At 48.9% G+C, this 26,247-nt stretch overlaps 6 protein-coding genes across 6 annotated transcripts; 4 read left to right on the forward strand and 2 right to left on the reverse strand.

Moving 5' to 3' along the window:
• Positions 1-5,918: 5,918 nt before the first annotated feature.
• On the reverse strand, positions 5,919-6,178 carry FPRO_01033 (uncharacterized protein; the record flags this gene model as incomplete). The annotated part of the gene is made up of 2 exons (XM_031219826.1): positions 5,919-6,082; positions 6,136-6,178. The coding sequence occupies 2 exons, from the start codon at positions 6,176-6,178 to the stop codon at positions 5,919-5,921; spliced, it is 207 nt and encodes a 68-aa protein (XP_031075439.1).
• A 1,960-nt stretch (positions 6,179-8,138) lies between these two features.
• Positions 8,139-10,003, forward strand: FPRO_01032 (uncharacterized protein; the record flags this gene model as incomplete). The annotated part of the gene is made up of 4 exons (XM_031219837.1): positions 8,139-8,389; positions 8,446-8,513; positions 8,576-8,807; positions 8,860-10,003. The coding sequence occupies 4 exons, from the start codon at positions 8,139-8,141 to the stop codon at positions 10,001-10,003; spliced, it is 1,695 nt and encodes a 564-aa protein (XP_031075440.1).
• A 2,116-nt stretch (positions 10,004-12,119) lies between these two features.
• Positions 12,120-12,732, forward strand: FPRO_01031 (uncharacterized protein; the record flags this gene model as incomplete). Its single annotated transcript, XM_031219848.1, has 3 exons — positions 12,120-12,128; positions 12,193-12,260; positions 12,399-12,732. The coding sequence occupies 3 exons, from the start codon at positions 12,120-12,122 to the stop codon at positions 12,730-12,732; spliced, it is 411 nt and encodes a 136-aa protein (XP_031075441.1).
• Positions 12,733-14,526: 1,794 nt separating this feature from the next.
• Positions 14,527-16,020, reverse strand: FPRO_01030 (uncharacterized protein; the record flags this gene model as incomplete). The annotated part of the gene is made up of 3 exons (XM_031219859.1): positions 14,527-15,182; positions 15,236-15,571; positions 15,627-16,020. The coding sequence occupies 3 exons, from the start codon at positions 16,018-16,020 to the stop codon at positions 14,527-14,529; spliced, it is 1,386 nt and encodes a 461-aa protein (XP_031075442.1).
• Positions 16,021-23,192: 7,172 nt separating this feature from the next.
• On the forward strand, positions 23,193-24,511 carry FPRO_01029 (Protein phosphatase methylesterase 1; the record flags this gene model as incomplete). Its single annotated transcript, XM_031219870.1, has 3 exons — positions 23,193-23,407; positions 23,465-24,285; positions 24,345-24,511. The coding sequence occupies 3 exons, from the start codon at positions 23,193-23,195 to the stop codon at positions 24,509-24,511; spliced, it is 1,203 nt and encodes a 400-aa protein (XP_031075443.1).
• Positions 24,512-25,662: 1,151 nt separating this feature from the next.
• FPRO_01028 (uncharacterized protein) lies at positions 25,663-26,234 on the forward strand (the record flags this gene model as incomplete). Its single annotated transcript, XM_031219881.1, has 2 exons — positions 25,663-25,740; positions 25,842-26,234. 2 exons carry the CDS (start codon positions 25,663-25,665, stop codon positions 26,232-26,234), a joined length of 471 nt encoding a protein of 156 aa, XP_031075444.1.
• Positions 26,235-26,247: the final 13 nt, after the last annotated feature.

The raw sequence follows: 26,247 nt of genomic DNA on the forward strand, positions 1-26,247 counted from the left end.
AGCTAAGGTCAGATGGTACCATGAGGTATCCGTATAGCTACTAGCCTACGCCGTCGCATCTCGGCCTCTGATAGCTGGTAAGTGGCAGCTAGAGGTGGACTATTGAGAGAACCCAAAGCTTGCGAAGCCGCTGCTCTTGGCTCTTCTGAGTCTGCTTACCCACGGGCCGCAATGCAAGGGAATGCAAGTTCTTCGATAGCCATGTTTATTGGGCATGCGCAATGGCCTACGATGAGGCTCGGCTTAGACAAGCGGCAGTGTGCGCATACCGTGATCTGGGTCTAGAAGGACGGTTACTACCCGTTTGCGCAGTTAATTATTCGGACCACTCTCCCAGTGCGATGACGATGTTGTAATGAGAGAAAGACGGTCACGGCCAAGAATGACGTCGAATCTTGAGACGGTGCCAGGAGGGAGGATCGGGAATTAAGGTCGTGGATCGACGATAAAGATACTGTGCAGCGCGCACTTGGGCCATGTCCTCCTGGCCGGGTCGTCCAAGTTCAAGAACTCTGGGCACTTACTGATACAGGGAGTTTTGACAGGCATTGGCATACTGGGTGCAAACGGCCCGTCAATCTGCCAAAGGTCGACCCGATATAGCGACAGAGGTTAATGTATGTCTGCTCAAATTCGTTATAGCATGAAAGGATAAACCTGGTTTTCAGCTGTGTTATTGTTCGCTTTGGCCATTGACAATCCCTCGAGAGGCTTTTAGACACCACCAAACAGGAATATTCCCCGCTCACGAAGCAGAGCGATGACTTGATTGAGACAGTCTTTTCGGGGCTGAAATCGAGATTGGCGATCTTGAATGGATTAAGAAACCTGCCACAGCACGTTTTGATACTGCTAAGGCAGATCGAGGATGGCCGAAGAATAGTCCAGCCAGACAGTGTCTCGTCATCGCATGTCACTAAAAACACGCCATTTATTTTGGCCCAACAGCGACACCATTGAACCTTCGTAACAGTCTAAGAAATCTTCAAGTGTGGTACCCTGGGAGAACAAAGATCCAATGAGCCCACGCTGTCGGGAAGGCTTGGACCACGCAAGAGGGAATTACTCTGCATTGACAGCCGAGTTTTGAATCTTGGTGAGGTTCAGGGAACAGAGGCAAAAATATAGCGATTGACATAACTCCACCAAACATGATGTAGATTCGTAACGGTTACTGTACTTCTGGTGGAAACTGACCGGAAAGAATGGAGTCCCCATCCTTAGGTGGTTTGATATATGGAAGCTAAGAAACGAGCAAGCATAGGCCATGTACAAAGAGACCAATGGGTTGAGCCTGTTACTATGAAACCTGAAGATTCGTGTATAACCCAGGCCGAGAAGCTGTGTTTCTGATTCCGATATCAACTGATGATGTTGTGTCGATACAACATTGACCAGGGCCATTGCTGAATTCTCGAAGCTGAGCCGCTGGATATCGTGTTGCCCTCAGTCACACTGTCACAAGGTCGGAGCCGCGCACTCAAAAAGCTGTATCTTCCAGGTACGAGCAATGCAATGTAACCAAAGAACTAGGTGGTGTGGGTTGGATGCAGACAGCTTGATGCCAAAAGCGGTTTGAAGTAAACAATTGACGCTTTTTTTTCTTCCCTTCAGTCGCGTCAAGACGCGGTCTCAAGATGTCGATCTTAATTTTCCATTAGAAGATATGAGATTATTCGTACAAAATCAAAGACTACGGGTCAGAATTCTCCATCTCTTATAACTATTCGGAAGGTTTTCAAAATAGCATCTGTAAATCGCAGTTGATGCTGCTGGGCTTCTCATAGACTGCGCTGAATGTCATCAACCAACCCCCAGCTTCCCCTCACATCATTCTTTCGTGGCGGCAGGGAAGGACCCTGGTAAACCTTGTGAAGAACAGGGAGGGTTGCTGCAGTGTCAGCGATAGCATCAGCTTGGCAGCGGAGGCTGTGCTTGGTGAGAGTAAAGGTGAAGCCCGTGTGAGCTAACGACAATAGTGATGGTTTGACTGAGAGCTTTGTTTCGAGAGGAGGGGGCAGCGGCTACCGGCAATTAGTATTCCACGTCTTTAGCAATCAGAAGCTAAATTTTCAGCCTTTTCTTTGAGTCAATTGAGCAATCATGGCGCATGCATGGCTGAATATCGTATCGGTTAAAGTCAATTCTTATTGTCTAAAAAGATTAACATATCTTTCAGTGAGGGGAAGTTTTTAGCACACCAACAAAGACGACAAAGAAATCAGACAAAGAAACCTCTCAATGGACTCGAGCGTCTCGAAGAAACAAAGATCCATCGATGATCGTCCCGCTGGAGCCACAGGTTTCGGACCTTCGAATGCCGAGGACAGGACGTAGAGATGGATCGCATCCCCGATACAAACTACGAGCACTCATACAGAAACACAAGGCTGTATGTAAACTGAACAAGGGTGTGAAGCGAAGGAGCCACGATCAGCAAACAGGTTCGTTCGTCATATGGCGTTCCAGCCTTGCCATTGGACGACTTGGTGTTGGAAGTGAGCAGTCTGACTTTAGGTGTAAGAGGACTTCTGACCTTGGCGCCGGAGACCCCGCGCAAATAACACTTGCTAAGGTGCTGTCGCCATCGATAGCGCTGAATACAACCTCGAGATAACCTGTTCTGTTTGTGTTGGTTCCTATCTCGGAAGAGAGCAATGCAAGTTGCTCGGGGACTATTGTTGGAGAATGTTGCCCATCAGCTGATGTCCACACAAAATTGTACTCAGTACTCGGAGCCTGGGAACGAAACGCCTCCCGAAGGAATTCAAGGGTCCGGTCCCTTGGCCAGCCTTTCAAAATCTATACGAGTATTGAGTCTTAAGAAGGTTTCACATGACAGCTGTCGCCCAACTGTCTGCATTCCTCGCGCTGTCATGCACACGTGGGTGACCAACAATGAGTAAAGTCAAATACCTGCGATGATAAGTCTGGAAGCCGCTTTCATCGTGCAGAAGCTGGGCATATTTCGGAAAAGGTACTGCGATCATCTTTGAATGGTATCAAGTCCGATAGGTAGGTATGTACTTTGTATTATCTGCAGCAAAATTACGGACAGACTCGGACTGATCTGCAAACCGAATCTAACTCTTGGATACATTGCAACAGCGCAATGCTCATGCAGTACCGATCCTATTCGCAAGCTTCAAGGCATTGGATATCTGACTTGATCAGTAATGGGACGTTCGGGTACTGCTGCAAGTCAGTCGTATGCTACAGTATGTAGGATGTATGTAAGTTGGCGACGCGAAGGCTGAGCTGCAATTGCAATTGCAAGCATGAACTGCCCTTTTTGGGCTCTTCTCTGTTCACCCCCACCTCGCTTGTTCATCCATGGAGTTGCCTCTGTAGCTTGTCTCCAACTTCTCTATCTGGACACTAGCATCGGGCTAGACAAGGGTTGGATCTTGCTTCTGACCCAACAACGCTGCGTTAATTGATCGTAACCTTGCACAACTCACAATGCTTTGCATTCACTCAGGAACCATCCTGTCATGTAATTCTCAGCCCAGTCGAGTCGAGTCAATCGTCGCGATTCATCTCATACTGAGAATGCGGATATGTCTCTCGGAGGATTCCATGTGATGATTGCACTGGCTTGAACTTGCCCTTTTCAACAATTAGAGAACAACATCAGGCTGAATAGGGAATCGCTTTGAGTCTTCTGAATCGCCAATTCACCATTGTCATTCGTCGTGCTCGCTGTGGAACCGCTGTGTTTCTGAACAGGGGCCCTAGTCGTAGTGTGACTGTCTCACAAGGAGAAAAGGACCCTGAATTTTCACAGAGACAGACGGCTCCATCCTCTTTCAATTTCCACGGAGCCGCTTCGATTGACTCTTGCCTTTAACCTGAGCGGTTGCCACTGGCCTAAGTAAGCCGAGTATTCTCTACAAGGACATGCTCTTCAGCAAAGACGGTCGAGGCCTCGAGAGGCGTCATTCTCAAGAGCCTTCAACGGGCGCCGGCGGCTTCATAGTTGAGGAACCCAGTGCAGGGAACAATCCCCCAGTTGTCGACAGGGGGCCCAGGCAACCGAGAGGCGCCGAGGCTGCTAAGTTCCTGGGGCATGATGATGAACGCATTGAGCATACGGATAAGTGAACACACAGTAGCATCCCATTTAGCATAAGCATAGACCAGGCATTGAAACAACAGCGTACACGAGGCAAGAGGACAGGGCTGTAAAGGTGACAAGGACGGATATCTAGATGTCCAGTGCAGAGTCGAGGTCGACCAGGGGCCGAAGCGTTAACGGCTCTTTCTGTTACAGTCGAGGCAGTTTTTCAAAACAACAAGAACCGGTTTTGGCGGTTGGACCAAGATCCCAGTGGGCGGTAAACGTCATGCTTCAGGGCACTCAGGGCACGCACGTATACAGCTGGAGCCCCAATGCTAGATCCCCGGAATAAAGACCAGCAGCACGGTTGTCAATTGTGCGAATTTCGACATGGGAAATGCCTGCCCCAGGTGCCAAAGCTGAGGTGCTATCCCTAGCACAGAATAAAGACCCGGTACCAAAGAAAGGGAGGCGACATTTTGACATTTGAATTGGAGCAACAGAATGGAGACGTTGGGGCCTTTTACTTTTTTCATCCGAGACACAGGTACGATAGTGTGATTACAAAGATGGTGAATTGAACGTTTGGGTACGAAACACTATGGAAATTATTATGGACTTGACCGCGGTCTTGCCTAAGGGAGGGAGATTCACCTACGCAGGGAGAGATAGCTCACGGTGAGAGTGAAGCTGTATCCATAGCCGTAGGACAGTCGACTCACAAATCACTCTATTCATCTGACTCGTTTCTACGTTCCGACCTGACACATCTTACACATCAGTATTAAGTCTCTACCGCCAGTGTCACTCTTGCTGTCGCTGTCTCAACCGAGTCGCGGAGGCACGTCGTAGTTCCGAGCTCCTGGTGGCCAACGAGCATCGAGATTCTCAGACAAGAGGTTCCTTTGTCTGAGTTATATCGGGGTCCTCACGCCACTGGAGCCGCTGTTTCTGGCGAAGCGACAATCCGTCAGGGAACTGACAAAGAGCTGACTTGAACTTGACTTATTGTTGTCTAAACTCGAGGTTGTTTATCCAATCCCGAAGCGACGGTAATTTTTGGGCCGGCACAAGACTAGGACATTGAAGCTGCAACAAGCCACAGCAATAAAGGGTCGATTGATCACAGTCAAGTGCTCAGTCTTTCATCATGAGGCTTGACAAAGGCTCCGGATTGGGAAGTGGTGTTTCTGGGTCTTGATTGATGTGAGAGCAAGAGAACGGATATCTAATGTTAGAAAACACTGCGTCGACAGTATCGTCGTCTAATAAATTTGGCAATAGGCATTTTGTTACGGAAACAGAGAAGTATACTATGGACCTCCACTTTATCTTTGAACCCTTTCAGGTAGTGGCTTATTGTGGATTGTTTTCGAGGGTGATCTCTTTGAGACTGCCCATCAAATCAATATGGCTTCAACAAAGTCTCAGCTCCAGGGCGAGTTTCTTTGTTCAACGTTTATGCAGGCAACGGTATCCATGCTTTGGGAGATATTTGATTCTCCTTTTCCTTTCACCATTCTCGTGATAACTCATCTCCTGTCTTGTCTTCTCATTCAGGTTACTGGGTCGACGCATGGTCATGGATCCAGCTGTTGAATTGACATATCCAGCATCGCGGGTCGGGAGGACGCATGGCATGGGTGCCAGTAGACTTTATTACACATGTCGATGCCCTCACCGCTTCTTAACCTGGGGTGATGATGTAACCCGGTTGGTCGGTGCATGGCTGCTGGCATAGAGAAACGCATTGAGCAATTGTGTAAGATATCCATCGATTGGATGTGTTGCGTGCGTCAAGGCTGACCAGGGGAAATGGGTGTCGAAAATAAAACGGTCGATCATTCACGCAATGAGATCAAGTTTGTCGATGTATCTGTGCTAAATCGAGATGAACAAAGACGATGAGATAGCCTGCCAATGACCGAGAGCTCGATCTCTTGCGGTATGAGTTTGAGACAATGCCAGCAAACAGATGGCGTTTATCCATGTCATGGAGGTTTGTCGAGTATTCATCGACAACTGTTTAATTTATCATGACTCTCCGGAGTATGGGTGGTATTCTTTATGCGAACTGGAACTGCCCTGGTTTATGTCTGTGCAATGGATGGGATCCATAATGATGAATGGAAGCTCTAGAAGCCGGGAATGCACATGACAGAGCCGAAAGACATAAAACGTCAATCAGGATGCCTTGCCTTGCCTTACCCAAGACGCTATCAAAAGGTTATTCCAGAAAAGTAAACAAGATTATATCGTCTGCCAATCTAGCAAAGTCTGGCAGAACCAAGTTTGATGCCAAACATCCAAATCCAACTGCATATCATCCAATTCAAGGCACAGCTTCACAAACATAGCATAGCTCTGCCCTGTCCTGCCCTGCCCTGCCTTGGCCAAGGACAAGCTCCCGCACGGTAGCTTAACTGAGGTGCTGCTCGACCTTACCATACTACGCTACGTAAAGTGCCTATAATGCCCTGGTCTTGTTCTGTTAAGCGCCTGACGAATCCAGGACAAGGATAGCCCCAAAGGTCCAAAGTGACATCCCCACCTCCGCTGAGCAACCGCGCGCTGTCCTCCGGGGCGACGTCCATTCAGCATCGACAGATACCTGGTAAGTGGGCAGCAGACCGGCTGGGGGAGGGATTGGCGAGAGATGTGATTTGCTTCAGCAGTGCAGGCCTTTGCTGCAGGACGTAAAACGACTTACGGGAGCTCTGCTGTGCTGCCCGGTACCTTGTGCCTTGCCTTGAGGCCCTGAAGGTGCGTGCAAGTGAGATAGGTGCCCACCCAAGGCACGGTATCTATCCAATGTGGGATCTTGGTAGACTTGGCTCGACACGCCCCTCTCACACCCTCACACCTCTCTCCCTTCACTGCACTGGGGGTGCAGCTTTCGCCCACTAAACTCCACTGTAAGTCGGTGCTCCCCAGCGACCCCAAGGCCCCCAGCACGCACCCAAATCACCCCTAACAACCTTGGTGGGAATCGCCTGGGAAAAAAACTCCAACCGGGCAGACAAGCCTTTGCCTGGACTGGGCTTGGTTGAATCCATTCAAAAGGCTTCAGCTCCCGCACTCACATCTTCACTTTGCTCCCCCTTCCCACCCATCCCGTCCGACAGTCTCTCCAAAAAAGGCAAATACGGTTACGGCTAGCAATCTTTATTATATCCAACTTAGACAGCCGCTCGTTCTTCCAATCGATTAGACCCCCATATCAGTCCTTCTTCGATCCAGCCAACAAGCAGCACTAACTAGCCTGAACTCGAAGCCCACCCTCGGATATCGGACAGGTTCTCACCAGTGGTCGATATAAAAGAGAATAAGGGGAAAGCATTGAAAGACAGGAAGACCCGGCGCAAATTCAATTCTCGTTCTTGGACAAAAAGGCTTTCTGTCTGTCTCGGTGTGCTAGTTTTAGCATTACGGTACTCAGTAACCTTATCTTTTCCTTGGTACTAGCATCCAATTGCCTGTACTGTACTGTGTGTATTTGAGACCTGTGCGATTTGGTCCTCTGCCATCCGCCCAGCAACGCCCACCCCTGGTCAATTTGGCACTTGGTCTGGACCAGCTTAACCATCTCGATCCCTCTCGAGATAGACTAAGACCTCGACGTCTTTTCGACTCAACCTGACTCTTTGCTTCATAATCGTAACGGCGACGACTCTCCCTGTCGTCGGACGCATTCACGATTACGTCTCTATCGAGTCTTGTTCGTCCCTCCTTCAGATGTCATTCGAACGAGTATAACGACCGCCGTCACACGCTATCGTCGAAACCCCGCCACGAGCTAATCTCCCATCATCCATCTAATACTTGGTTCGCCCACGAGCCGACTTTAATACAATTCAATCTGTGCAAACCTTGGCTTCAAGGCACTTGCCCAGACGCTCATTCGATACCATTACAGAGGTGTTACTGCAGCATTGACTTACTGCAGAACTACCTCTTCAATACTCCATCGCCGTGTCTTCGATATCGAGTAGCTCTTAGTAGCTGACGTGCTTCGACAGAACTCGATTAAACCCGGGTTCCCTCGAATCGTCCCGCTGCTTCATTACCATCATTCACAATGGAAGCCTCTTCCCCTCTGGCGGCATTACACCGCCCGTCAATGCTCCCTAGTTGGGGTAGTCGAGATGTCTTTCGCGGGCACCCTCATTACTCTACATCATCTGTCACATCCGCAAGCATGAGTCTGCGCGAGCAGATGCACAAGCACTCTGGAGACTATTTCAACGTCAAGGACGTACGAGGCTCCTCGCCCGCTGCGAGTTTGGCTGCTGATCTTTCCCAGAACTTCCGACTTGACAGCGATTCGAGGTTGGTTGCGCCGCCTGGCAATCGTTTTACAGTGTCTTGGCTAACATAACTTCCAGTCCTCAGTTCCCCACTCCCAGAAGAGCACTCTTCACGGCTGGCATGATGGGCAGCTTGGAAGGTCGAGGTGAGCAGGACCAACAAGGTCTAGAACAAAGAACCTCGTGGCTAATTGGCATGTTCCTATAGATTCAGTCACAACTCCCCCATTACCATCCTCGTCGCCTGCCCCACTGGCCGAGCTCAAGGAGTTGATGGAGGTGTCACCTCTGCCTCACAAGACACCTTTCTTCACCCAGTTCGAGATAACTTCTCCAACTCCGGGGTCGACACCAGCCGCTGACGATGAAATGATTCTTGATTCCCCGGCTCCTATCTCTAGGCAGTCTTCCTTGGAACCTCCCAAGCCCATCATGGCTGAGTCAGTCTCATAATCCCACATTCCTCCTGGAACCCCAACTGACGTCTTTTAGAAACCGTAGAATAGCTGTCCCACGAAGACCATCCCTAACCCGGATGAAGGGTTTCAGTACCACGGCCGTACCCAGTCGCCAGGCTGACACGGAGCTGCCTCCGTTCCGCTTCGGTGCTGGCTCTCGCCTGAACCATACCAGCTCCAACCTGTCTCTCAGCGAATGTTTCGAGTCGACATCACCACCTCAGGAGCGCAGACCCGCATCTGCCAACAGTCCATGCCCTGGTCTTTCTATCGGCCGCACTAGACCCCAATTCCTCAACTTCAATGCATGCTCTCGCGTCAATGGCTCTCCTTCCATGAACTCCCATTCCCGGCGACAGTCCAATCCCTTTCTCAGGAATCGAAAGCAGTTCCGTCGGTCATTAAGCATGTTCGAGCATCCTGCTGACATAATGAAGAGCAATTCAGAGGGAGAGGAGACCACCTCTTCCGCGCTTCAATCGGTTATGGATGTGGAGGAGGCTCAAGAGCCCGTCCTCCCCCATTTCCTTTTGGAAGATCCCACCGATACCATTCCTCGCATCACTCGAGAGACACTCGTCGACGTCTTGGATGGCAAGTACAGCTCCCACTTCGACCAGAAGATCGTGATCGACTGCCGGTTTGAGTATGAATATGAGGGCGGCCACATTGATGGTGCTGTCAACTACAATGATAAGGACCTGCTCACAAATCAGCTCTTCCAGACTCCTATGGATGGGCGGACGCTTCTCATCTTCCACTGCGAGTATTCAGCCCACCGTGCCCCCCTGATGGCTCGTCATGTTCGATCTGAGGACCGCACCGTGAATGCTGAGTTCTACCCCAAACTTACATATCCCGAAGTCTACATTTTAGACGGTGGGTATTCGGGCTTCTTTACCGAACACCGGGGTCGTTGCTATCCTCAAGAATACGTTGAGATGTCTGATGAGGCTCACCAGCGCACTTGCGAACGCGAAATGGGCCGATTGAAATCTCGTAAAGGTCTCAGCCGCGCCGCGACTTTCGCTTTTGGCCAACGTGAGCCTTGTGTAGACGAGTCACCTACTGCTCCCAGCAGGCCTCAGTCACGAACTCTCCATGCACCAATCTCCCTCCTTGGTGCCTCCCCCATCATTGGCGACCGATCACATGCTCGCCGTATGGCCTCTTATTAGACGTTATGATCTTTACGTCTTGGTCTGTTTTGCATGTGGTAGAGTTCGACTCTATCGGTGCTGGTTTCACCTTGTCTGCTCCTTCAGGTCTATGGTCACTCCTCTCTATCGTCTCTTCCCAACAATGTTGTCAAAGGGATTCTTCATACTACACCATCCGCCTTGACGAATCCAGCGGCCAAACCGACCGTGGCGCTGTAATTTGATGTGTGCTCCGACAACTTGTCCTTTCAACTAATCTTCACTACGATTAATCATTCTCATGCTCATAGCACCACCACGACCGCAACGACTTCTTCGCTTTTAGATCACTGACACGAGTTCTCACTCATCGACTGTTATTTTCCTTTTTCTACGTTTTACGCATCAGCAGACAGACCCATTCATGGTTTTCAACTTTTCACGCTTTACATGGTCCAACGATGGAACCTCATTCACCAAGGAGCCAACTTTACTCCCATTCTGCATTAGGGCGCGCATTATTCTTTTCTTTTCTCTCAACTGCATCTGCTTTGGCGATTTCCGGACTTGCATTTTTGGCTTCTAAAACATGTCTTGGGAGCAAGCTTCCCCTGACGACTGTGGCGCTGTTCGCAATAGACATTTCGATACCAGATGTCTCGGCCTCTCAGTGGCTTCACCCTTGGGGACACAGAATTACCCTTTTTACAGAAGCCATACCTTGGCCAGGCACAGCATGACTCGCATGTGTTACTCGGTACCCTATTCGACAGTCTTTTTGATACCAGTATCCTAGAATCATGGATACCTACCTACCTATAACATCCCAACTGCGCATATTGTCGCACCTATACCCCCTGCCTGACCTTACAAAACGGGAATGGTTCACCTCTTTTCTTTGTTCTTCACTACATATTCAAACAAACCCTTCCCACAAGAGAAATGGTGGGAAGATGGGAACTACATATCACCTTCAGGCCTGGAATGTATTTATGTTTTGTCCGTAATAGGCACAGGCCGCAATGTCGCAGTACCATGAAAGACTGGTACTGCGATACCTTCTGTAAATCTAGCTGGCGGAGCAGCGTGGGAGACGCACATGGCTGGCGAAAAGTGGCTTTACTAGTTGTTCATCACTTGACATGAGGAGTACCCCTGGCTAGATACATGAAACTGAGGGATAAAAAAGTTAAAAGTTAACATGCTGCTTCCTGGCGTGACCAACCATCTTAGCCAAAGGCCTGAAGTCTGGCCTTGTAAGACTCATCTTCTTTATTCTGATCTGCGTGGTACAATCATATGGCTGTTGCGTTCCTGACTGGGCAACTATTGTGCAACCTGAAGAGGTCAAAATCGCAATGGATTAGATGGGGGCGGAGTCGATGAACTGCATGACCGAGGCGAAGCAATCAAGTCCCGAACCTAAGCTTGAGACTGTGCAGTGTCATATTAAAAGGTGTCAAAGCCCAAAAGCTTGTTAAGTTGCTGTGTAAAGGCTGTGAGCCTATGAGGTTGTGTATTGAATGTCTGGTAGTGCATTCCAAAACGAACGATGAAGGTTTCAGCTCTTCTGTAATAAGAGACTCAGAGGATCTCAATGGGACTGTATCGTCCTTGCCAGACTTGGTTCTCTTCCATATAAGTGATACTTGGAGGTTACGAAAGGTTAATTATACACGTGACATATGATCAACGTGATGATCCCGATTATTTCGTACAACATGAATAGGATAACTACTTACAGAGATTACTGTGTTGACATGCGATGGACATGAAATAACCAAGTTCCTCAAGTGCGCTCTCTATTCATCGGCCCCGACGGAAAGGCTTCAGTTAATATCACATCAACAACGAACGAACGATAGGTAGAGTCGAGAATGAACGGGTCAAATGCTCAAGGAGTGTGCCTACCCGTGACCAATACATGGGAGCGGCACCCATGACATTCCCCAGCCGCTAAACCGGAATTGAGCTCCTCAACCTCAGCTCTTCAATCTTCACGCAAGATCGAGACTGAATTGCATCTTCGTGGAATTCGGGACTATAAACGCCTACCACATTACCTTCGTCTCGCTATACACAACGACGCTCAGAGAATCTCAGACAATTACCTGCGTGATTGTTGCTCGCACTCTCAGGAGCCAGTACGCTTACCATGTTCCAGGTTTGTAGCCGAATTTGAGGTTGTATGGTCTTGGATGGATGCTGAGAATGTCTCTGGAACATAGCCTCACCCCGGTGATCAATTTCACCTTCGCCTTCACAGAGCACGTTCAGTTGTATTGACGACACAAGAGTAAGTTCAGTGCCGCCGACACAGGATTCACTTTGGAGGCAACAATGCAGATTCTATGTCATGTGAGGACTAAGATATGTTATTGCCCGAGCCTGGAAGACGCGAGATAAAAGGGATGCACCTTGCTGACATGTACAGGCTCGTTGAGGTCAGAGCAGCTCAGCGTACCTTTGAAGGTGCATATGTCCGTACAGCTCTCGGCCAGTTCTCATTCGCCCTTATCATCCTCAAGGTATTCACCCAAGAGTTCTATGCCATCGGTGCCCTCTTTGCCGTGTATGGGGTCGCAGTAATGCTAGTAGCCATATACCGCCGATACGAAGGCCAGAACCAGTTTTTTACTTCTGAATCCCCGGACGGGTCACTCAAGCGGAAATTCAGGACGAGCGGGAATAGTGTGTTGCTGTTGACAATGCTGAGCCTCAGTGCGTATATAACTTTGATGGTTTTGACGTGGCGCCTAGTTTCATAACGTCAATTTTTGCGCTGTCCTGTTAAGAAACACCAGTTCTCATGCAACATGGCAACATGGCACCTGGGTATCTCAATATATCATCGGATGCCTGCAGAAAAGTAATAGCTTGGCATTTAAAGCAGATAATAGTCTCCCTTTCTGCGTCCTGCTTACAGCTTATTCCTCTCCATTGTACTTAGGTCCTCGCCTTTCACAGGGAAGATAGAGAAATACTAGCTCTGAAGGAGCCTGAGAATATATGATAACAGACCATCACCCCAACTGTTGCAGCAGATACTATAAGTGAAAGTATTTGAAGCTTTGCTATTACCGAGCATGGCTCTTATCAATACAAAGTTAGTGGATCTCAAGTACATACATCAAGTTTAGGCAAATATTATCAATATTCCAGGAAGATAGAACAAGGTGACATATTAAAATAAACGTTTTATTCTATATATACTCTTAGTTGGAATTAGTATTTACTTTCATCCCATAAATACTTTAAATAACTGTCCTAACAACCACATGATTCTTCCATAGGGAATAATCATTCACCTATGACAAAGTTTGACTCTACTACAAACTTATAGACAGTTCAACCCTTCTTGTGATATCCTGATCACATAAATATCCAGTACTAAAGCCGCAAATGATCCTACTACACTAGAAATACACATATCAAGGTCAAATTCTCGAGATAATCATGGAGGGGTATCTGAAAGGATGGGTGTGCGAACTCTGTCCGACTGCTTATCTGGCCTATTATCTTTGCCTCGACCAGAAGCTCGTCGTTGATGACCTCAACCATCCGATTGTACTGGTACACTGCGGTCTCTAATTCCGAATGAAATGGAGATTGCCGCCTTTTGAATCCCCTCGCAGTGGAGATGGCGCTGGAATAAAGACCATGCAGTGCGTTTAACAGGTCTGACATAAGGATTCCCTTGGCTCATTCCTGCTCTTGCTCTCCTGGTTTTCTGGACTGATGATGCCACCTCGGTCAAGCCCAAGGCATTTTATATTGGGCGGGTTGTTGTTATATCATGTGCGTTCTGTCTCGTCTTGTTATATTCCGGGCTAGATAAAGGAGCATGGGAAAGCTACCTAGAACGGATAGGGACTGCCACCGCCTATAAACCATAAACAAGATATGAGACTATATCTTAGTATTTAATACGTGAAAACAGGCTCTGTTTTCATGATAGCACAGATACTCAGAACATATTCCCTGTTAGTAACGAGATATGACGGAAGCTTCATACTACAAAGGAACAACTTCAAGAACCGGATGTCAAGATAGGACGTATATCTCAACGTTATTCAGGGCAAAAAGCACTCATACACTCCATGCGGTAGCTTCTCTATTGCCCCTGAATATGAACAGATGTCGGGCTATATATGGTTGTGGGAACAAAGCCTAGACTTTTGATTTGACGTTTATAACGACGGGTTGATGGATCATTGCAGCTATCAGAATCCAATAAAAGCAGTGAGAGTTTGAAAAAAACAGATAATTTTTCGTAATAAAAAGAAAGATTCAAAGCCGCTATGGGGATGACTGCCGCCTATAAGGTTGCCTAATGAAATAATACAAGTATGGATTACTGGATTTTAAGGTAAACTGAGATTCTAAAGGTCGCAGACAGTTCGTCAGCTCACAGTAACGCAGCAGATGAACGCCAAAATAGGATGCATATCATTATGAGTGTTACTCAGATCACTTGACGGACTGAGCAAGTCATCAGCGCGACCTCCCAAAGCTATCCCCTTCCTATTACAAGCCCAAGATATCTTCTGTGCTGTAGACCATTATCGTTGGGTTTGATATGCATTCATGGCCGCATTACTTATGACCTGTTGACCAGAGTTTCCCTGAAGTTGCTGGTCTTGTCCCTTCCTTTCGTGAGACCAATCATCCCCGTAAGTCTCTGGATTCTTCACATATGTGTATCCAGGATATGCCTGTGTTTGGCTCCATGCTGGGTAGTTGGTCGCAGACACCGCGTTTGGTGGGAAGGGGACCGTTGTGTTCATGCCGGAGCTATCGAACCCAGGGACCATACCGCTCATAGAAGTCGCATAGGCATCGGACAAAGCGGATGGCCTTCGCTCGAATTGTCGGCCTGGGGCCATCAAAGAGTACTGAGAAGGATGGTTGCTGGACAGGGGCTCCCCTCCGTACGACATGGACCGTGTTGGTGGTGCAAACTGACCCCAAGCCATGTCCACGTCACCCTGGGGTACTGGCTCCGAGTTCACAGGGGGCCATCCAGATGGGGAGTGGTTCACTGACGTAAATGGAGAGAATTGCGCACTCATCGGAGATCCTGTGGCATATGTATGCCATGGAGTACTCAAATTCGAGGACGAAGTTGGGCTTTGCTCGGGTGCTGTAATTATCCAGCTGGCAGGATGTTGGTTTCCGGCTTCTGGAGGGGTCATGCTTGTAGGTGAAGTCCCTGAAGCTGCAATTCTCAATTAGCTCAACATTGTAGAGATTTGATGATCATGGATGAACCTTTCGTTTGAGGGGGAAACCCCTTGACGCCTTCAGCTTCTGTAATCTTGGGAACTGCAATTGGCCCAGGTCTCTTTGACGATGGCACAAACGGTGGCTTTGTCTTCTTGGGCTGCTCAACTGGGTTGCTGATCGGAGTTGCCGGAGACGAGGTTGCCGAGCTTCCTTTTGGAGCTGTAGAGGATTTCGATGTTTGCTTGCTTCGTGAATCGTCAATCGATGCCTGGTCTACAGGGAAGAAACTGCAGTCTTTCTTCAAACGAATGCAGTTGATACAGCGTCCTTGTGTATCATTAGGCGACGTGATGCATCTGATCTTTCGGCGCCGGCAGTGACCTTGTGAAAACAAGTTAAGACGAGCACACTCCTGTATTGGAAAACCTAGACCTACCACAAGCCACCGAAGTACGATGGTAACCCAGCTTGTTTCTTTTCTTCTCGCCCAAGTTCCCGTTTTGCTGTTGCTCTTCTGCCTCAGAAGCCAGTAAGGAGGCATTGCTCGGTGCTGAGTAGGACCCGTTCATATCCAGACTATGATCTTGACCTAGTGATGGGGCGTGAGGGTCGACCATTGTCATTGAAGAGAGTTGTTGAGAAGGAAGCGTATAAGAAGGCATGAAGCCTTGGGGTGGCATACCCATCTCATGGTCGGCAGGGGAGAGTGGTGGATAGTGGTAAGACATAACGCCAATCATGGGGAGCTCGGACGATGTACTCTCCCACGAATTCCCAGCTCCAGACGAATAGAGTTTCGAGCAGTCTTGCGACGTTATCGCGATGGCCATGGACAGTGTGCAGTGGTTGTGGTTGGAGTTGTCGGCAAGGGGTTTAGCTGGGCACTCTTTCAGCATTCATCGAAAGCATAAGATGAATTTGGCTGCTTGAAAAGAATGAACAATCGGATCGAATTGAATTGAGTTGAGTTGAGAGTTTGCGCAAGCTGTAAATGGAGCTAGAAGCTTTGCGGAGGTGGTAGTCTAAGGTATGTCAGGGACGATACACTTGGATAGAAGTACCGATGCCTTACAGCATCGGTACACACAAAACGAAGACGTATAGTAGAAAACGTCCCTGAAGACGTTGCTGAAGTGCCTGGGTAGCAATTGTGATATGGGTTTTCAACGAGAACGATGTTTACATTGACGAGCAGGGCTTTCTGACTCTGACACAAAAGAGAGCAACGAATAAGAGACTCCCAGCGTGGCAGAAGGCAAAGACACGCTGTGAGGGAAGATCAAGCTCAAGGATGGCAGCAATAATAGGATCAGGTTTCTGACCAGATCAAAATGTGGTCCCTGGCATGTATTTGACCTTTGGTCCCGAAGACGATCGACTTCTAGGGTCAAGGCAGACCAGGGTCTATGCTCTTAAAGATAATGTAAGGTATCTAGCGGCAACTAAACCATGGACCAGGAAAGGGGGGGGTCTGGGGGTGTGAGGGACTCAGATCGAGTCGGAGGCTAAACTGACAAAGATGGTCTAGCATGAAGTCTCATTGTGGCATTAGCACTGATGAGTACCGACGACTAAAATGGTGGATAATAAAAAGGGTGGTGACAACGAAGTAGTTGGAGCGCCACCGTGATGTTATATTGGCCCAGAGCAAGCTGGGTGCAACATGGGCTACCCAAGCGGTTATCGACAGGTCAGAGATCGATGATGTTGAATACTTTTCCTAGCATACCTATTTCACTCAGTTTTTTTTCTTTTCTCGACTTGCCTCGGCGGTGGTGGGCTAGCACTACCGCTGAAGTAACAGCACAGCACGTAGGTAGGTAGTTAGGTTTGTTGATGACAGGCGGCCAAGACATTCCTGGCCCAGGGCCGCGGAAGATGGGCCTGCAAGCATAAGTGCCAACTAGGATGCAAGATCAAAAGTAAACCTGAAGATCCTTGGAGGCAAGCAAGGATGATATGGACAATATATACATACGCTACCAAGCTACGGATACCAAAGTGATTCTTCAACAAGCGCGATGGTTCAGTAGTGGCATTTCAAGTGTCTCGACGCTTCCTATCACAGGGAGCGGCTAAATCATAACGCGGGGCCTCACAACCAGAATCAGAAGGAAATTGTGAGCTCTCATCTCATCAATGGTTAGCTATCAACTATCGAGAGGTGCTCCCCGACCCAAGATCTTGTGGAGCTTAGGTCGTACGCTGGGCCATAGAAGTATAGTGGCTCCAACCTCCACTGAGCTGCCTTCGGTGATGGCGGTTTGTGGAGGAGCCTGGCCAACAGTACATACAGTACAACAATCACTCTTGCTTGTGAGGCTTACAGTACGAGGCCGTCACCCCTGTCAGGATACGAGTGCCGGGACCGGGGCACCAGGGCAAGAAAGCCGGGGCCCCGATGCAATTGACTTGATGGCCCGTGAGTGTTGCGGTGCGTGAGCACGGGGCATTGATGTTGACGTGAGTGATAACCATTCTCCTGCATCAGTCCCAGTAGACATCTGTAAAGAGCTGGCTTGATTAGTGTGAACCAATTGACAGTGCGGCATCGTATGTACCAAACTTTGATTCAGTAGGCTCTATAATGAGGAGGATACGTAGAGACATATCTGGTCAGCCAATAATTTACACATAAGGGGCAATATAACAACAATTTGAAGCAAAGCTTCCAGGGGTAGTCATAGACGTCCTCTTCTATCTGATCCTTGGAAATAATTAGAGCTGCGACCTGCGAGTTTTCCACGGTTCCCGAAATATCATTAATCATATGTAATTACTCGTGCCCGAGAAGTCGAAAACGAATTGGCGCGTTACAAATACAGTATGTACGTGCGTCTCAGCTCGTTGATGTTACCCCTTCTCTCCACTGATGGATATGTGTGTGTGTGTATCGTCCACATTTGGCGAAGAAGAAGCAAAAGCAAGGACTAAATCACCTACAAAAGGCCAACGGGTCTTGTCGGTACACATCCTGGCCCAATTGAGGAGGAACAAATGGCCCTGAGAATCGGACAAGGCGTGGATCATCAGCCAGATTTTCATATTCCTGTTCGATTTTGAGAACCTCAAAGGCGGGGCTGGACTGGGTGTGTCCTAGGGGCCTTTGCGCTCCAACGGCAAAAGTGCAGAAAATCATAACACAAACCCATTAACATCCCAGCTGAACCTGGCATCGACCAAGTAGTGGGTAAGCAAAGTTGTTGATCAGTCCGCAAGGTAGTCCCAATGCGGCAAAGGGGTTGGAAAACAAGGTTCAGCCAGAACGCAAAACCACTCAGTGTGCGTTAGTTATGTGAGCCAGGTCAGTTCTCAACTCGGGTATAATACCCTCCTTACTCAGAGAGGTTGATGTCGTATGTCTGTGCGCTTCCCTCTGTGCTCTGACAGCTCTGCAGATTCGCACATACGCGAGATTATCTGTCACAAGAAACCTCGCTTGGCAAATGTCTATCGCCGTAAGCGCTGCAAGTATCCATTTGCCGATCTCTTGACGTTCAAAATTTTCGTGCATGTCGCCAGGTGAGCACGATGAACTGTATAGGTACGGCTACTCTGGCATCAAACCCAGCAGCTCCAAAAATCCTGGCACATATAAGGATTTTAGGCCACCAAGTTTCCATGAGCGAGAAGAGCCTGTCGCAAATTGATTGTTAAGCCCCTGTATCCAGCAGTGCCCCCTCCTTCAAGTTGGCAACGAGGTCTGAGAACATCACAGACCAATACGAGCCTGACCCTTCACACAACATCAACCTGAGAATGCGTCTGCAACTAAAGACATGCAGTAGTGTTTATAGACGCCACCTAGCTGATGTTTTGGTAGGTTCCATGCCAATGGTGTCTCGGTGTTGCAAGAGGACCACTCCTTTTCAGCACTGCTAGGAGGAAGGGAGTTGACTCGGCGCAAGCTTACGTAGACACGGGCCGCAAGGATATTGGTGAGTATGTACGTCTGCTTCCAGATACATAGAAGAAGTGATGCCGTGTCCAGGACATGATGAGTTCGGGATGGCTAAAGAGTTCAAGATCTTCCCGACAGAGGCTTCACGTCGATCTGAGGATACTCCCGGCGCTAAATGGACGGGCGTCGGGGCGAAGTCTGCGGAAATATTAGTGCCAATAGACACGAAGCTAAGAAGCATCAGAGAGAGCAATGGCTTGGGAGAGGAGATGAGTGACGTTGATTTGGGATTAGTTGCCAAGAAGTTCCGAGTTGAAGACAAAAACAAAAAAAAAAATCCCAAGACCTGCCTTAGCTAAGACTTCTCCTACAGCGGAGAAGCCAAGTTGTTTTAACCTCCAATGCCTCCATCTCCTGTGAGACTGTGAGTAGCTTGGCAGGGGAGGGGGCTGCCCACCCACTGATTGACGGGAATCGAGCCTCCCGCACGTGCACGTTCCTTGACGTGCACTGAACTTCCTATCTGGGGTTGCCTTGGGTGCACAGATCCCTTTGAGAGCCCATCCTAGCCTAGCCATCTTACCTGTGCTACGCCTTAGTCTCCCCACTTCAGCTGCTTTTTCTTCTCCACCAACCTTGTCAAGTGCCGGCTCACCAATAGCAGATCAGATCTACGCAATATCTCCTTGACATTAGCACATTCTTTTTTGCACGGCCCGTACGTACATTACAGGTACGGCCACCGGGTCATGTGCCGCGACAAGCCCTCTTCTCTTGATCTGTGTTTGGTAAGGATGGAGGTTTTAGTCCGTCGAGATGGTTCTATTGCCTGACTGGCTGGCGACGGTCAGCCCTGACGAAAAAGCTGACGCAGGTAAAATATGTCAGAGGTGTCCTCTGCCTCTGCCTCTGCCTCTGCCTCTCTCCATCTTTGCAACTGAGACACCTTCTCCAGAAGCCCAATGCTCCGAGTATTTGGCGCTAGATAGCAAAGTCTTTCTTATCGAGCAATTTACGTGAAGCGGCCATCACCTGGATCATCGTAGCTCCTATATGCTGACCATTCAGACAACGAGGAGTTTATTTATGTACGTCTCAGGTCAGAGTACCCTATTGGCCCATAGCCAATAATGGCCTTACATTATACATATTACAACATATGAGCAATACCAAACCTTACAGAGCAAACCCGCCGCTCACAATCACATCATTCATACTACGCCCATGCCAGTGAATAGGCAGGCTGGAAGGGGAGGAAATTACCCAACATTCATCAGGGTCTGACTGTATGTCGATCTGGTGGGGGGAGGCTTCTGTTCTCGGACTCTCGCAGATAGCAAGCCTACCAACTTCCAGGAGTTCGATTTGAAGTGTGGCTTGATCCCGTGCGCCGTGATCCAGCGTCTTGGGAGGGTAAGAAGTATTCTAGCCAAGGAGAACTCCAATGGAAATCGACCAAGTGTGTCACAAATCGACTGTGGTTTCGTTTCCAAATATCTGATTCAGATATCCTTCAACACTGCACACAGACACCCAGTGTGGAAAGAAATTCGTTATCAGGATGAGACTAGGTTGCGAGTCCCCTGTATAGCAGCACAAGCCCTTGCAGCAACTGACTGACATAGTTATTGGCCAACAATTTTCCGTGCCCCATGCCAACAGCAAGTGTTTCTCAGACATTTTCCAGATGCGAAAACTTAGCGATGATTTCAGCGGCTCTGAGCTAGTTTGTCACGGGCTCTCAAGGCTGTTAATAGTTACGCCGCTAACTGAAGGTTATCCATATTGTCGGGGCATACTCACTCACTTTCAAAAGCCACCCCCACCATTTGAATCCGTCAAGTTGGTGAGAGTTCGGGGAAATACCAACTGAAGCATTCTGCCTCTCGGACATCCCGAACGATCTTATTGGACGATCGCTAGATCTTTATGCCAGGCTGTTGGAGGCGGCGCCACCGTCAGATGGCTCTCTCAAGTCTCAGATCTCGCCCTAGGAACTATTACAAAAATATCCGAGAGACACTTTGTTCCATCATGGTCTGTCAGGAGAAGACCTGTGACCTGAATTCCATACAGTCGGGGATTCCAGCCTCCTGAATTTTGTCTCCCACATGTACGGGCCACTGAGGTCATGTCTTTCGTGTCATTGTCAAGGATTTACATGTTGAAGACTTTTGAAAAGAAAAAGAAATGGGCCCAAGACTCGTCGCCCTGGGATTGCACAGTTTACGAGTTCATGCCAGTAGCGGTTCTTATTCACAGCGGATACCGTGACATTGCTCACTCAATTCGCCCAGGTTTATCTTACCTTTTCCAAGAGATTCAAGCAGCTTGACAAGCGTCAAGGAAATGCTCCAAAGGAAGCGACTCTTTAGTGTGTGGGGATTTCATACCAGAATTTCCTGCACCACCCCTCTCGTGATATCTCTTCATACGTCTCCGTCGGTGTACGGATCAAGGTAATGCCCTGAAACTTGTAAAGGTCATAGATTCTGTTATTCTATTTCCTACGTGAACGTCCTGGGTTGTGCCGCTAACAGCTGCCAAAGAGTTGCGAGGATCTAACCGAAGACAGACGAACACTCGCGCAGCAACCAATGAGATGTATGTATGGTCATGTCGATCATAAATGCGAATGACAACTTTGTGACGTGCCTTCTTTGACCTTAATCTTTGTCACTTCTACACCACTTAGCTACTTTATTTAGCTCGTCTACTCGTTCTCCATTCCTCTTCAAAGAGTCGACAGATCCTAGCTAGAGGGTAGCTTTCATACTGAGTTCTCGTTTGCCAGCACCACAATATCGGACCAGGATGCAGGAACATGGAATCTTTGAGCCGCTAGCTGAGCGCCAGCGAATTCGCTTGAGCAAGATTAGGCACTTGAACGGTGAACGGTGGGCTGCTAACCCTGTTCAGGTTGACTCGGCGTCGAACAAGGTTCCTGTTTCTTTTGCCGACAGGGATTCGGGCAGGCGATATTTCTAGCTCGGCCGAGTGTCTCGTGAATAAGGTGATCCAAATTGTCAATATATTGACTGCAGGGTAGGCGAATTTTTTAACCTGAATACTTGTTCTTGATTGTCAACAAATGCCTAAGACACTTCACTAGGTCAAAAACAAAGAGGCGGGCAAATAGCCATGGAAAGTACCTATACAGTTAGTTATACTACGAATTGAGATCGTGATGGGATTTTCCACTCTCCATCCCCTCCCCACGAGGGTCAAGTAACCGTCGCCCCTCAGGCTGTCGAAGAAGTGAGCTACTGCACAAGTGGGTGTCAGACAGATCCTTTAAGATCTGAAGAATGAAGAAGCCACGATGCTATAGTTAAGATGCGTTGAGCCTAAGATCTAGGCGAGGCGCCGAGCCAGAACTTTGTAGCCCTATCAGAGAACAGTGTGGCCAGAAGCTTAGCCTACCGATGAGATAGCTGTGCCAACTCACAGTGGCTTGATCGGACATGGGGATGTGGGAATATCGATGCTTGGGGCTTTTCACGATGACACCTCGATCAGGTATTATCGAATTAGCGATATACTAGGAATGGTCGAGATATAAAATGTAGTCAACTTGCTGTTCGAGACTCAACTAAGTACTGATCGGTCGAAATGGCTTTTCTTAGTAAAAGACGTGTCTGCATTCACAAAGAAGCCGCTCTCAGGTAAGTAAGAAAATAGTATGGTTGCAAGACAATGTACCATCTTAATGACGAGGTTTATTAGGAAAATAAGAGAACCCATGGTTAGAGACCACATGAAGAAAGTTACCCGCACTGTAGATTTGCCGTGGAATTCCGTACAGATACAGTGTTCACATCAAAAGCACACACTATGCCCCAGTGTTTGCAAAGGCAAGTCGATTTGGATTGTGCTGGTTGGCCGACTCGGGTATCGCCCGACCATCATCACCAGTTGCTAAAGACATCAGAGGACACCACTGCGGCTCCCATACTGTACTGATCAGAAGCGACGTCGCTCGTAGAAAGCTAGAGGCTACCACGAGTGTCAGCACCAGGCGCTCGTCTCGTGCCGTCCGCATCTGTTTTCGCATATTGGCAGTGCGGATGGACCCTACGTCATCTACACACCGTATCTATCATGAGCGACCTGCAGCGAGCATGGGCCAAGGCCAAGTACAGCATATCTAACGATACATTTGACGAGGTCGACGAGGAGCACGAGAATGATGTACTCCCCGAGTTGCCGGAGCCTGTCGACGATGACTCTTCCTCAGCCTCGTCCGCCTCATCCGTCTCCTCGACAGGAACCATCATACCATCGCCCAACCAGAAGCTGTTCGCTCGACCCCAAGGGTACTTTCCAATCAGCACTTTGATCAAGTGAAACATGGCGGGACTGACAGGCTACAGAGTCGCCCGCGGCAGGACCCTGGAGCAGATCCCCTGGACAACCTATTTTGAGCGCGAATTGTCTCTAAAGTCAGAGCAGGAACCGGAAGTAGTCTATCATGCCTATCTCACTTCACCGGTCGGGAAAGGGCCATTGTTTGTGATGCATCATGGTGCCGGATCATCGGGGTTGTCGTTCGCCGTTGTTGCTTCTGAAATAAAGAAGCGGCTGTCAACAGCAGGTATCCTGGCCATTGACTGTAGAGGTCACGGGTCCACAAGCGCACCTGGCGACAAGGCACTAGATATGAGATTGGACACTCTATCTTCGGATCTGTTCAGCATGGTGCAGCTCACAAAGAATGAGATGGCCTGGCCAGAGATGCCCCCGATAGTGCTCGTGGGACACTCCTTAGGCGGAGCAGTTGTTACTGACCTGGCCAAGTCCGGTAGGCTAGGAACGTCAGTTCTAGGGTACGCTGTGTTGGATGTTGTGGAGGGCTCCGCTATTGATGCTCTACAAAGCATGCACACCTATTTGTCTACGAGACCACTGGGCTTTGCAACTCTGCAAGCAGGTATCGAATGGCACATTAGATCTCGGACGATACGAAACTCCATCTCCGCTCGGACATCTGTTCCTGCGCTACTCGTCTTCAACGAGAACGACGACCCGACAAGGCCGTGGCGATGGCGGACCAACTTGGGCGCAACACAGCCTTACTGGGAAGGTTGGTTTATAGGGCTGAGCAAGAAGTTCTTGGGGGCGAAGGGAGGAAAACTCCTACTGCTCGCTGGTACTGACAGGCTGGACACCGAGTTGACCATCGGTCAAATGCAGGGTTTGTTAACCGTTGGACTAATGCCGCTCTCTGAACATTGCGTACTGATTGACCGATAGGGAAATATGCCTTGCAAGTGTTCCCTGAGGCCGGTCACTTCATTCACGAAGATTTGCCGGAGAAGACAGCCGTTTCGTTGGTCGACTTTTTTCGCAGAAACGACAGGAGTGCTCTCGTGCTTCCTCCTAAGGTTTCGGATCTTCTCAAACAGGGCAAAAGAGTATGAAAAAGACCAAATTGACAAGGCCTAACGTGTTACTCATGACGTTGGCTTCATCAAACAAGGTTTGATGGCGACCCAGCGAGCGGTGCACCGCTCAGGAGCCGGATTATACTTTCAAAGGCACACAGAAAGTGGGTAGGTTAATATGACAGTCATGCAAAGTGCAAATACGCATGCAACCTGCCACTCCAGGTTCCCTCCGAGCATCTTACAGCTCAGCTCGTAAGAGAGGATATGATAGCAGTTCTGATGGCGGTGGCTAGCAAAGGAACTATTGGCGGAGGCGTCTATTGAGCAGAGATAGACTTGCTGTGAATAACCGGGCTGGACCCCAAAGATAGAAGCATGAATTGAGACGCTAAAGGATCAATAGTGAATGGCAACCATTCCCAGAGGATCGAGGCGTTCTTGTGTTCCATAGCCTTGTTATTCATCAGGTACCGGATGATGAATTTCTCCTTTCGGTGTAACTGGTGCCAAGGTTGGCATGCTCTAAAAACGCCTGGACGATCAGAACGAGACTAAGTTCTATTGATATGAAGTGGCTTGTATTGAGACACATTTTCTGAAACCAAGCTACCTTGCTACCCTTGTTGATTGCCAAGATGTCCCATGTTGTGTATGTAGCATACAGTACAACAAGAACGATACATCGTGTTCAAGTTTTGAATCTCATTGAAATTATTGCAGATGTTTGGGTATTGATCATCGTCCCCGCGGGGCCGTTTCACCCGATCATCAGGCGGTTCCATAGCGATAGCGAAGCGTGCAATCTGCCGAAATGGTCTGGAACACGTGGAAATATGGCGATTGGCTGGTGATCTGCATATGAATCATTAGAGTTGGGGGGAATTACGGATACGGCTCAGACATTTTGCCGCTTCTGGGGACCGTGAGCGTTTATTACGAAGGAAAAGGCCCGCTAGCATGGTTACAACTTAGGTCAGGGTGCTCAAGAATACATAATGGGCGTAGCTCCTGTGTAAGCTTGTTGCCTTTGGTGATAGCTGGGTAAAACTGTCTTGTCTCACATAAGGAGTCTTTCTTAAATATACGACGCGCGTACGTGAAACCGCATAACTCTCTCTTCTTGACATTCATTCAGTTTCAGTTTCAATTTCAATTTCATCATCTTTACTGTCCGAGTATTCATCATGAAGCTGTCGGTGTTCACATCCGTCCTCCTGGCTGGCCTTGTTGCCGCTCAGCAAGAGAAGTTACCAACGTGCGCTGTACGTCGCAAAGCCTCCCTCATGAGCTGAATATCCAGACTTGATACGTTACCGCTCGCAATTCGACTACCTATGCTAATCTCTTCTGTCTGCCTATATAGCAACCGTGTGTTAGCAAGTACACCACCGGTGGCGGCGTCGCGGGATGCGGACAGCTCGACGTCAAGTGCATCTGCAGCAACAAGGACTTCCTCTCTGGCATCGCATGTTGTCTTGAGGATAAGTGCGATGCCGCCGGCAAGGAAACCGCCGTCGAGTACGCCAAGCAGATCTGCTCGACCGCCGGAGTGACCGATCTTCCCGACGAGGTTACGTGCGACAAGAACGCCGCCTCTGGCAGCGCTTCTGGTGCCACCACTCCCACGTCCAGTGCTGGTAGCAGCCAGACCACGCCGGCGTCTGGCAGCGCTGGTGGCGATAGCGGCAATGCTGCTGCGCGTGAGGGCGCCGCTGGTGTCTTGGGTGTTGTCATGGCTATGCTGTTTGCCCTGTAAGGGACAATAGTTG

This window comes from Fusarium proliferatum (assembly GCF_900067095.1).
Source record: "Fusarium proliferatum ET1 genome assembly, contig: FPRO_scaffold001, whole genome shotgun sequence".
NCBI classification, from domain to species: domain Eukaryota; kingdom Fungi; phylum Ascomycota; class Sordariomycetes; order Hypocreales; family Nectriaceae; genus Fusarium; species Fusarium proliferatum.